This window comes from Gastrolobium bilobum, unplaced genomic scaffold (assembly GCF_033153095.1).
Source record: "Gastrolobium bilobum isolate Gb01-03AN ecotype WA unplaced genomic scaffold, APGP_CSIRO_Gbil_v1 utg16950, whole genome shotgun sequence".
Taxonomy (NCBI): Eukaryota; Viridiplantae; Streptophyta; class Magnoliopsida; order Fabales; family Fabaceae; genus Gastrolobium; species Gastrolobium bilobum.
Genome location: NW_026896450.1, coordinates 178,588 through 191,131, shown reverse-complemented (window position 1 = coordinate 191,131; position 12,544 = coordinate 178,588). Strand labels below are relative to the sequence as shown.

At 33.3% G+C, this 12,544-nt stretch overlaps 2 protein-coding genes across 3 annotated transcripts; both read right to left on the bottom strand.

Moving 5' to 3' along the window:
- Positions 1 to 302: 302 nt before the first annotated feature.
- Positions 303 to 1,961, bottom strand: LOC133299837 (BTB/POZ domain-containing protein At5g41330). Its single transcript, XM_061499336.1, has one exon. The coding sequence runs from the start codon at positions 1,814 to 1,816 to the stop codon at positions 458 to 460; it is 1,359 nt and encodes a 452-aa protein (XP_061355320.1). The 5' UTR covers positions 1,817 to 1,961; the 3' UTR covers positions 303 to 457.
- Positions 1,962 to 4,341: 2,380 nt separating this feature from the next.
- Positions 4,342 to 7,375, bottom strand: LOC133299838 (uncharacterized). Of its 2 annotated transcripts, none has more exons than XM_061499337.1 (2): positions 6,999 to 7,375; positions 4,342 to 5,928 (listed from the first exon to the last, which is right to left on the bottom strand). In XM_061499337.1, the coding sequence occupies exons 1-2, from the start codon at positions 7,113 to 7,115 to the stop codon at positions 4,693 to 4,695; spliced, it is 1,353 nt and encodes a 450-aa protein (XP_061355321.1). In that variant the 5' UTR covers positions 7,116 to 7,375; the 3' UTR covers positions 4,342 to 4,692. The 2 variants fall into 2 exon arrangements, with proteins under 2 accessions (XP_061355321.1, XP_061355322.1); XM_061499338.1 differs by having other exon boundaries at positions 4,342 to 5,944; positions 6,999 to 7,101.
- Positions 7,376 to 12,544: the final 5,169 nt, after the last annotated feature.

The window sequence follows — 12,544 nt, the reverse complement described above, 5'->3', positions numbered from 1 at the left end:
CCCCTGGGCATTGCCTATTAATGTTATAATCGATGGTGGCTTGAGAGGAGAGTTTAAAATAACACTCAGGTTCCTTTCAGAAGAAAAAAAACACTTAAGTGAAGTAAAGTGCGAAAATTGAGAAAGTACAACGGAATATAATATAAATAAATAGCAATTCAATTTTAAATATTAACATGAATGAACATATAAAAATCAGCTGTTTCGGCATAATAAATATTAAGATGTGATAAAAATTAATGTCATAAAGGCTCCAATTAAAAAAATAAAAAATAAAAAAAATAGATGTTTAACTATTGAATTTCATATTATTAAAAAAACTAAGCCTCCACAGTTAGCTGGATGACATTTCATACAAAAAGATTAAAACAATTGACAGCTAGGTACCCCAAAACAATAAAAATGTACAGAGCTATGTTCACTTGGCCACTAATCCTACGTTTGATTTGATATGAAATCAAAGATCCCGAGAAGAACTCTGCCAAACCTCAACACATTGCTGATCCTTTCTAGTCAAGAACATTCTACTCCCTCCAAAGGCCAAATTGGTAATTTTAGCACCTCCCATGTCCTGTACCCTCCCCATCAAGTTCTTCTTCAATATCCTCTCTTTCTTTGCATTTCCCATTATAACCTCTGACCACAGTTCCACATTCCCTCCTTTGGTGCAAAACACTTGATTCCCTTGCGTTTCAATCTTGCTACCAACCCCTTCCTTCTTCCCATTCATCACTTTTCTCTTGTCACCGAGACAAACCCATGAATTCTCACCACTCAGATTACGCAAATCCACGTAGTAGGCCTCACCTGAATTCACCCCAACCTTAAACATAACCGACAATTCATCGGACACTGCCACGTCAGCAAAACAATCCACTTTCTCTGACATCTCCCAAACAACGTTGCCGGACCGAACATCCCATAACCTTATGTTACCGGACACGCCGGAGGGACCACTGTGGGACCCAGACGCCATTAACAAGTTGTGGCCTTGAACCCATTGCAACTTGGTTGCGGGGATTGCGGAATCGATGTCGGCACCGTAGATCTCGTTGTGACAAATCTCCGAGATGGGTCTCAAGCTATGCAAATCGTAAACCACGATCGTATTCGAGTTGCGCCGTGAGGACTCGAAGCTAGCGAAAAGGTGCTCCGGCGAGGACCCAATGGCTTGGACCGTTGAACCGGACTTGGTCACGTTCTCCCAGTTCAGGGTATCTCTCACGTGCCCCTTTTCCAAATCCAGAATCTGCAGGCCGGAGAAGTCGTTGGCGCCGGCGGCGGCCACCGACGGCGAGATAGCGAGGAGGGAATCCACGGCGGTGAAGTGGGTGAGAATCGTGGATTTGCGGCGGAGGGACCAATCGAAGGTGGTGATCTTGCTGCCGTGGGCGACGTGGAGGGAACCGTAGGGGGTGGTGGCGACGGAGGAGGGAGAGTCTCGTCCGTTCAAGGGCAAGACGAGTGATTTTTGGAGGTTGAAGGGTTCCAACTGGGAGGGGCTAGAAAGGGAATTGATGAGGAGGTTTTCGATGCCGTAGAATTGTGACTCCAAGATTAGGTCTTGGAGATCGAAGGCTTTGGCTTTTGAGGGAAGGTTACCGGTTCTGAGGAGAGAGAGGAGGAGGGAGAACAGTTCTGGGTCTCTGTCGATGAACGGTGTGTAGAGTGGTGATGCTTCGGTTATTCTGGAAAAGAATGATTTCGGACCTGCCGAGGTTAGTGTCTGCTTCGTGGTTTGGAACAGTTGTCCACCCACGTCGATGGAAACTATGTTGGATTCGAATCCAGGATGAGAACCTGCAAAAGGTGGCATTTCTATTTGATTTCCTGTTAATACTTGTTCGCTCTCTGAAATGCCAAGTTGTGAATTGGTATTTTGAGAACAACGGAAAGAAATGAGGGTTTATATATGAGAGAGGAGAAGGGGTCGTTGGTTTTGCCAATGGTATAGGATCTGGGACTCTAGAAGGTCCAGTGCAAAAAAGGTCAAAATTTTTGGTCTAACTAAAAGTTGGTCCTGTCATTAAACGATGATAACTTAATTGGTACAAAAAAAAATTAAGTAGGTGGGGTGAGTTCGATCTTTTAGTGTTATTTTTGAAAGAAATTTAAATCTTTAATTTTATATTTGTCTCGAATATAATTTCATAAAAAATACACGTGATTTATAAATAAAAAATAAAATAAATTGGTCCAGCCCTTCTAGTTGAAGCAAACATCATTGCCAACGTGTGTGTTTGTTTGTTTTTTCTCTTTTTAATTTTAAATTATATTGGCCGTCCGAAATGGACTATTTGTTTTTGGTAGAATATGAACGCAGCCAGCTACTTCTTCCGAGGACTGATATAAAATAAAATAAACATATTCAGATCGATGCGGCGAATATCTTTCATTTGTTTTCTGCGTTTGAAAATTGCAATGGTTGACGGTCAAATTTGATGCCCACGTTTTTTTTTTTTTGCATTATGTATATTTTGTTTTTATAGAACAGGAATGAAATGAAATGAAATAAAGAGAGCAATTTATTAGACAATGGTTTAAATAAGAAAGAATATATTTGATGAAATAACTTTATAAGATACCTATAGTCAATGGTTTTTTTTTTTATAAAAAATTCATTTGCTAAAATGAAAATGCTGGGTAGCACAAAAGTGACATACTCAGTTCGGGAATTCGTAAACATTATAGAAAGAAAATTTTAATCATGCCTGCAAGGTTTTTATTTATTTATTAATATGTCAATCTAATTAATAATATTACTTACTATTGGTTAATCATTAAATTTTTATAAATGCAATTTTTTTAAATGGTAATAGCAATTAAAGAAAGAGTGAATCTATGATAGTTTCAAAGATTTGTTATTACTTACTATTAAATAATTACCAGATAAATTTAAATATAAAGTTTAATATTGATTTGTCTGTTCAATTTATGGTTGACTATTGAAGGAATATTTAATATTTAAATACAAAATATAACGGTCAAGCATGCGTGCGCATGCACTTATATATGCTAATAAAATGGAAACATCTAAAGAACCTTCTTCTAGAAAAAGGTACGGGGGACAGGATTCCACATTGCTTAGTCTGTATGCTCGTGTTGGACTGGACCTGAAGTTGTTGATTTAGGGCTCTGAAGTCGGGGTAAGAGGTTGCTTGTGGTATGTTTTGGGCCTTTTTCTGTCCGTCACGAGACATTGTATCTTCAATTCTGGGAACCTAAAAGCGAGTTAGTGTTCCAAACGATAGTAATTCAGTTGACGCATAAAAACTGAACAGGCGAGGGTGAGAGCATTTACTTGATTCTTCCCATTACTGTTTTTGGAAAGGATTTAAAGCCTTAATCATGAACTCACCTCAAACTTCGCATTAGTCTATAGAAGACCTATAAAATTATGAGAGAATACTCTCCAAAAAAAATAAAAAAATAAAATAGCGAGCTAGTGAGTAACATATTCTCCCATGCATTCTTCTATTATCAGTTGAGACAATTACGAGTGTGTTTACCAAATACCATTGGCACAAGTGGTAAGGAGCTTGTGTCCCTTAACTAGAGGTCTTGAGTTTGAGTCCCGAGAATGAAAAAAGATAATTTTGGAAGAGCCACCTCCTTTATAGGGCTCAACAATGCTCGAACCGGACTAATCCGAAAATGAACACATAAAAAAAAAACTACAAGTATGTTTGAATTCTGTTTTAAAAACAGTTTTTAAAAAAGACATGTTTGACAACGTCTTTGTAAAATTATATCTATTTTTAAATTTTTAGAATCAAATTTAAAGAACATATTTCAATTTTATTTTTTGATTTTTAACTTTTAAAACAAAAAACACAAATAATATTCATTTCATTGACTACTCTACAAAATAATTTAAGAATAAAAAAAAAATAGAACACAATATATTTGGGTGGGTCGTTTCAGTTCTCATTCACTTTTTACTCTCTCTTTTTTTTTTTATATATTAAAAAAACTATAAAAATGCCCAAAAAGTAAAATTGTTTATCTGAATATACATGCCTTTTAAAATACATTAGTTCAAATGTGGAAATCTATCTCCCTATTTGTGGGATCTAACAGTCTCTTATTGAACTATGGCGAATTTGAGCATTCATAAAAATTACTAAAGCGAAATCTAACAACATTGCTATGGTTTGCCCCCGTTGGGTGAATGTCCAGAAGGTTTTCTACCCCTCTTGCAAGCTCGACCTCCATGTGTACGTTTTTCTTTATGTTTTCTGACTTGATTTGTATCAAAATTAGGATTTGATTTGTGATTCTAAATATTAGATAAATAGAATAAGAATCATGATCAATATCTATTTATTTTAATTACCACCATTCATTAATTTATAATAGCTGCCGATATATTACATGTAAAATCGACAGAGGGTACATACGCTAAAAATGTACAGCTACATTTTAACCCCAAACTTGATAAGAACTACAACATACATAATATTATGGAGAGGAGAACACACCTCTGTTTTTTTTTTTTTGGGGGGCCATGTAGTTCAAAAAAGAACCCCGTCACTGTGTTAGACTTCTCAATCTTTAATTTACTATTATTCAATTTAGTAGGAGTGCTGTTGAATTTTCTGCCAAGCAGCATGGCAAAAAATTAAAATCCAATGCCAAATTGTAGCATGTCTGTGAACAAGAAGTCACTATGTGAGTCCTTTTATTGGTTGGTTAGCTGACACCAGGTTGAATCATTGGGAAAAAAGACCAATCCTTGGAGGCCCCTCCCTCATTCCCAGCAACTTTCTCATTAGCCCACCAGTCAGCAACTATATTGGGGGCATGAGAATCACCTCCATCTGCATTATCAAAATTGAATTCTTTAGCAGAAGAAAGTGTTAAGGACTGATCCTTCTCATGAACTGTTGCCTCATCTCCACCCAAACTGGTTTCCTGAGGTGCATCCTTATTAGGAGTTTCTGCAACAACTTGTTTGTCATCACACCCGGTTTCTCTTGAATTTTCTTCTTTGTCTGCTGTTGCTGCATCGTTTTTTAATATTGACACGACTTTAGTCCAATGTGATGATGTTGCTGGCTTGTTTTCCACATATAATACTTTCTGGGAAGATAATTCAAATGAGACCCTATGATTTACACCAATCTCATTCCGGCGATTATTCATTGGATGTGGGGATATTTTGATCTCAGAAACCCAGTGATTTGGAAGAAAACCAGCTTGAGTTGTGGACCTTACAGCATCTGGGGTTAGAGAACCAGAACCTTGATTTGACTTGTGGTTTTCATAAGTGGACAATTTATCTAAGTTAAGTAACTTGGGAGGGTCTATATGGGAGCCACCAACAGTAAATTCACTATCAGGGAAAGGAGATGAGGTGCCAGAAGCTGAGATGGCAGATCTTGGTGATATGAGCTGACCAACTGGGCTTCCAGGATGAAACTGGTAAGATTGGAAGTCATAGTGAGATACTTGGAACCTCTGATAGGTCTCACCATTCCTATTGTTGGTGTCAAGAAGCTGAGCAAATGGAACCTCAGGGGAAGAAGGTGTAGTCAAGTGTACAGACTCAGGAGGAGGAGTGAAAGGAGCAGTTGATGAAGCTGAGAAAACGGGTGGCGAAACTAATTGGGTTTCGTGTGCATAAGGACCAATGGCAAAGATTGAGGTAGGGCCACCAGGAGAGTACATGCTAGCAGACACAGATAGTATACCAACTGGTGACTGTGCAGTTGAAGGAGGTTCTGATTGAAAGAAAGATGCAGGAGATGAGGGAGGTGCAATAAAGGGAAGTGTTATGCTAGGTACTTGAGTTGAACTAACAGCTGCACCAGGATCTGCTCCACTAGGTGCTGTTTCTGGAACAAGCACAGCATGTCCGATGCGCTTTCGGCTTTTGTTGTATCCAAAACACCCGGATATGTTCAACCAGCTTCCCCATTTTTTCTTCTGCAAGCAAAAGTAACTGACTTAAGTTTCAGACATTTTAATTGTTCCCTTGATGCACTCGGAAGTACCAATTACTGATAGTTATATACAAAATGAAATATAACTCAGACCTTAATTTTCATATTGATAGACCCCAGATTGAACAAGAAACATACATACACAGTAATTACTCCTAGAACATCCATTCTTGCAAGAGTTTCTCATTGCTTGCAGGGTGAAAAAAATAAGGAGTCAATTAATTGTCATACATGACAGGAATCAGGACAAACACTCTACCAGCAAGTGTGAGTAATCTGATCCAATCTTCTACTTGGTATTTAATCCTAGTTAAGTTATGGTATTCGTCAATCTGATTATCAAAAAATGAGATTTCAATCATCAGAAAAATGAGAAAGCCAACTGAATTGAAAATTCTCCTTTGTTAATTTCACCAAACTCAGCACAAAATGCGAATTGCTTTCAACCTTGCACAGTGACTCTGCCACCACAAAGATGTCTTGCATAAAAAATAAAAATAAAAAATCTATTCCCATTTTATTAACAAGAAAATGACTGATATCAAGTAAAAGCAAAAACAGTGCGAGAACTGATGAGTTCCGACTTTACACGCTTCCTCATTAACGAAGACAAAGACTAAGCACAGGAAAATTCTAACATTGTCTAATGAATTTTCCCCGAACTTACTATCTTTTGAAACTGAAAAGTTTGCGACTTTTATGTGTTCATATCACCACACACATACAAGGAAAAAGGGAAAAAGGAAAAGAAAAAAAGAAAAAAAAAAAAGATACCTTCTTTTCTTAAAAGAGATCAATTATGAAAATTCAACCAAACAGTGTCACGTTCAACACAAAATGGAATACATGACAAAAACCTGACAAGCAAAAGAGAAACCCAGATAACACATAGATTAAAGGTCTAGAGCATCAAAATGATCAACCCAAAAAAACAAAAAATAAAAACAGCAAACAAATAGCACTTGTTGAGCAAAAAATATCTATATATATATTTTTCTTTCTCCCCAAAAATGGTGTGAAAAAAACGAAGTTAACATCATTATAAGATTATACCTGATGAGCATGTTGAGAAACGCGATTCTGGGCTGATGTTATGGCAAAGGCAGCAGCGTTTATAGTGTCCAAAGTGTTGTTGACATCTCTGCCATCATTCCCATTAGCCCTTCTCATATCTGGTTCTTTCTTTCACCGATCAAAAATTTTCAAAGTGTTGAAACCCAATAGGAATAAAAGAATATAAGGAAATTAGCATAAAGAAGTAAGAAATCGTGCGGTGGTGGATTGCATAGCAACGAAGTTGAGAACTTTTGAGTTTGCTTATGGAAAAAAATGAAAGTGCAAGAATCAAATCTCAGTTTCTGTTTCTGAAATCTGTGTACGCTGTGTGCCGTGAGAGTATAACGCTGTTTTGAGTTGAAGTCAAACACGGCAATGACTTGCTCCTCATGTGATTAACGAAGACCCGGTTTGCCTTTCTTTTTATTTAAGGTTAATGTAATTATCATACGATGTTACCAACTGACAAGTGTCGTGGATTTACCCTACTACCCTTTAAGCTTGGCTTTTTTTTTTTTTGTTTTTTTGTCATCTAATTCGTCATGTTTTAGGTCTTAATATGATTAGTTCAATAAATTGGATAATTTTTGAATAAAAAAACAACTAATTTATCGTCCAACCAACTTAAATTATTAATTAAATTAAATTATAAAACATTACTAATACACCCTCGATCGGAGCTTATTCCAATAATTATTGATTCAATTGTTAAGGAATTTGTTTTATTTAATCACGAGACTTCGAATTTAAATTCTGAAAATAAAAAATAATAATTTTAGGAGAACCGACATTGTAATTATAATGTTTCAAAATAATTTTATTGACTTTTAATTTCTAATTTAAAAAACAATACAATACTTTCTTAAAATAGATAAGTTTAGCACCCATCATATAATTATTTGGGAAAAATTGTTTTTAAAAAAGGAAGACGAGAGAACTAAGTAAGTAGAAATAAAAATATATGTTCGATCTTCTTCAATATCATTTTAAAAAAGAATTTAAAATTTTAATCTTCAAACTCATAATGAATTGAACTAATTACGAATTAATAAATTGATTAAAATATTAAAAGAAAAAAGAAAAAAAGAGAGGGCGATGGTACATAACATAATTACATAGAGATGAGTTTGGTCCTATGAAATGAGAGGACATGTTGTTTACGTTAGCAGGAGTGCACGTGTGCACAGCCATTTCTGGACGGCTTTCGTGCGCAGCACCATCCCACTGACAAGAAATGGGGTCCACCGCCATCTATATCTCCACCCAAAACTAGCCACCACTTGCTAATAACTTGCACCAATACTCTATCTTTTCACTTACCTTTCCTTTTCTTAATTCGACTTATATTTTTATTATGTATGGGATAATATTAATAATTCTTTCTCTCTGAAATTCATGCCTCAAATTCAAAGACTATTATGGACCCAAACTCAAATGCTTTTCTTTCTCTCTTTATCTTTGTCAAGTTTTTCTAAATTGTTATTAATGTGACTGCATATACTAATTTATTTTGAGATAAAAAAACCTTTGTTTAACAGTTTTTTGAGAAATTATTATTTAATAAATAAAAATAACTTTTATCTTGAAAATATAAAAATAGTTTACCAAAAAATATATAAAAAATGTTTTTTGTTTTAGATAACTAATTAGATGATTTAATAACAAATAATAAATACTATTTTTAATTCGTATCATATATCTTTTGAATATGTATTAAGAAAAACCTTTCTTTATTCATATTTGAGTTATCTACGAGGTTGAAATTTCGCTTTGTTGTTGAACTAACATGCTTGAAAAAGCCAAGCATCAAACAACTCCCAGATTTTGGAACCTGGCCGAACGTGCAAATAAATTTTAAATCCAAAAAAAAGGAATATCTCTAGTCCTTCGTGTGGCCATGTGTCATGACCCTACGGACACGGTGGTGTGCTTTGCTTAATTGCTTTATTTTCAAATTGTCATCTTATGTGTCAGCAAAAACTCAAGAAACTGAGAAAAATTAATGGATAAAAGGGATTTTATATATATATATATATCACTTTTTTTTTTATGAATTTAGAATTCTCCTTGCAAATTATGTATTCCAGATAATACATCATTATAATATAAAAAAATAATTTTTAATATTATAACTATATTTTTCTCGGAATACATAGTTATAAAGTGTATGAATTTTTTTTTTAATATTATAGGGTTTAAAGTTATCACCATATATATATTTAGGAAAAATATTTTTTCATATTGCATGAGAATTCAATTCTCATTTGTGACCCTTCGATTTGCATGTAAAATTTTTCTTTTCTTTTTCTCTTTTTAATAAATATGGGATCCACCACTAGTTGAGTCACAACATGAGAATTCAATTTTCATGTAACATGAGAAAATCAAACCCCTTATATTTATATGATATATTGTTTCTCAAGTCATTTGAGATAATCCGGCCACTAAATCATAATCGTATAAAGATGGATTAATGGTGATAAAGAAAGAGAGAGAAAAAGAATTCAAAGGTGATCAATTAATATAAGAAAATAAATAAACAAAACAACGTAGTTTTGGGACAGTGGCGGACCTGTGAGTGTGCAAGTGCACACTCAAATTTTTTGAGGAAAAAAAGAATAAAATATATTTTGGGTCATCAACAAAAAAATTCAGGACCCAATTTAATCACTTAAAGAAAGTCGACTCGTGATTAGATCAATGTGGGTCTTTTTGAATTTCAGAAAATCATGATTTTGATTATTTGGGTCTATTTTTGAATTCTGAGGGATCACGAGTAGATTTTTTTTCTTAAGAGATTAAATAGAGGCCCGTAATTTTTGTTGAGGACCCAAAATATTCTATTGTAACAGTTTAATTGACACTTAATTATTATTTTTATATTAAGTTAAAGTTTTCTTTTCTTTTTTTGTTTATATTCTTTTATATTTTAATATATTTAAAATTTTCTTTAATTTTTTTTTTCTTTATTATTTTATTCTAAGTGTCAGACATTAAATTTTTTTTTCTAGATCCGCTATTGTTTTGGGGTGACCGAATATAAATGTATCTCAAGTGACTTGAGAAATATTTTTCTTATATACATATACGAGACAAGATTTTTTTACGCTGGTGTCAAACTAAAAAATTTGATATCAAATCCTAACAGTTGATTTCTGTCAATCGATGGTTAAAATTTATTGAGAATTACTAATTAATTAATAAATGTGACCCAATAAATTATAATTTTCAAATTAGCAAAAATCAATGGTTATGATTTGATGTTAAACTTTTTAGTTTGACACCGGTATCAAAGGATACTATTATATATATATATATATATATATATATATATATATATATATAGGGATAGGATCAACTTACGCTGGTGTAAGAATAATAAATCTTACACCAAATCTTAACCGTTGATTTCCGTGCATTCAATGGTTGAGATTTATTGGGAATTAAAAATTAATTAATGAGTGAGACCTAATAAATCTTAACCGTTAGATGTAGAAAATCAATGATTAAGATTTGATGTAAGATTTATTATTCTTACACCGGTGTAAGATGATCCTACCCCATATATATATTATTATTAAAAAAAGGAATTTAACTCGACAAACAAACATGATTCAAAAACAATGAATGTTTTACCTAAACTCTGCGGAAGGCAACCATGGCCTTAAAGCAGTTGAATGCAAAATCCCACCCTCCAAATCATGTCAATTTAGACTTTGACAAAACTACGGGGATAAATTGAGCGTGGATGCTCTCATATGTAAAAAAAATTATGATAGGTACAAATTTTTTACATAACTATATATATATATATTGCCATATAGGGAAATCATACTCTCATGTAATAGGTGAGCAAAAAATTTTCCGAACTCTGTTAGTCAATATGAAAATTTTGTTGGTAAGTGATAGATAACTTTTTCAGAAATTCTTAAAGAGGTTGGGGTCTTTTTTTATCTTAGAGAGATACTGATATCTAATCACTCTTAAACTTTATCTATATAAAAAAAAGACAAAAACATTTTACTTGATCACAAATTCACAACTGGTGAAATTTACTCACTAATTCGTGATAGTTCTCTCAATTGTAAATAAAAAATTAGAATTGTTTGAGAAACGGTGGGCTCACTAGGTTCGGGACCGAATGGCAAAGCTATAATATAACCTTTGATTATTGTTGTTTTGGAGCAATCATCAGATTTTCCAATTATTACTCCATGTGTAAATGCAGTGCGGTACATTTTCAAATGTTTATTATGAGAAAATTAATGTTGAAATAGTTACAAAAATTAATAGGAATGGCTCTCCCAAAACCTTTTTGATTTTTCAGGCAATTTTTAACCTATAATTTGATTGTAAATACTAAATCTTTTATACGAAGAAAATTGGGAAGCTATAACTTAGCCTAGTGATCTGGTGATGCTATAAAACATGTTGATTGACATTTTGTAAATGCGTTTCATCAGAAATTTTTTAACGTGTTCTAGGATCACCGTAGTTCTTTCTCTAAAAAATTGACACGTATATTATTATTTTTTTCTCTTTCTCTCACTTCAGTTCCACCAAATTTCTTTTGGTCCGGAACCGGCGTAACTTCGCTCATTCCATCGTCTACTAGAATTAAGCAACCCAATACCCAATTTTGATTGCAAAAGAAACTTTTGTACCCTCTTTCCTCCAAATTTCTGGTAAACGCCTTTAGCAATATTTGTTGCTATATTGTGAGAAAGAAAGCTTCCAAAAAGTGGGGTAGGATTGGTAATAAAAGTCATGGATTCTTTTCCCTTTTGCTTCTATCCTGGGGCAACTGAAATAACAATTAAAATTTATGACTTTTAAAACGATAATTAATCTAGGTTTATATAGTAATCTTGTTAGATATTTTGGGGCACCTTTTTCATCATTGCACTTGCAGTAGTAGTAGGTCACTAGTGAAATATCAAGTTTATCATGGCATTGTGATTGCGCTACTTCATTTTCTTTAGGACCCCACTCTCTTTTTTTGACTTCAGCGAATGCAAACAAAACATTATAAATATGACTCCCGGGCCTCGACACAAGCATAAAACTAGCTGCAACATAAATTATATATAAGACAAAAATATTAGCAGATAAGGCCCATTTGGTTAGCTAAACCAAATTTTTCATTTCTAATTAATGCAACAACAGTGTTGTACTTGACGAAATTAAAAACAGGTAACAAGAATAATAAGCCGGAAAAAAAGTTCTAGAAATTAAAGAATCTGTTCGAAATTTGTTTCGAAAAATAATTTTTTGATTTCAGGAAAAAAAAAACCTATTTGGTAAGTTTTATTTTATAAAAAATGTTTTAAAAATTATAACAATTTTTTTATTTTTAAAATCAAATTTAGAAAATATATCTGAGTTATTTTTGTTTTGTATTTTAATTTTTAACTTTTAAAATAAAAAAACAAAAAAAAAAACACTTTTTTCATTAACTATTTTACAAAATAATTTTACGAATAAAAATAACTAAAACAAAATCAAACACATCCTAAGTTACGCTTATAATTGATTAAGAAGCC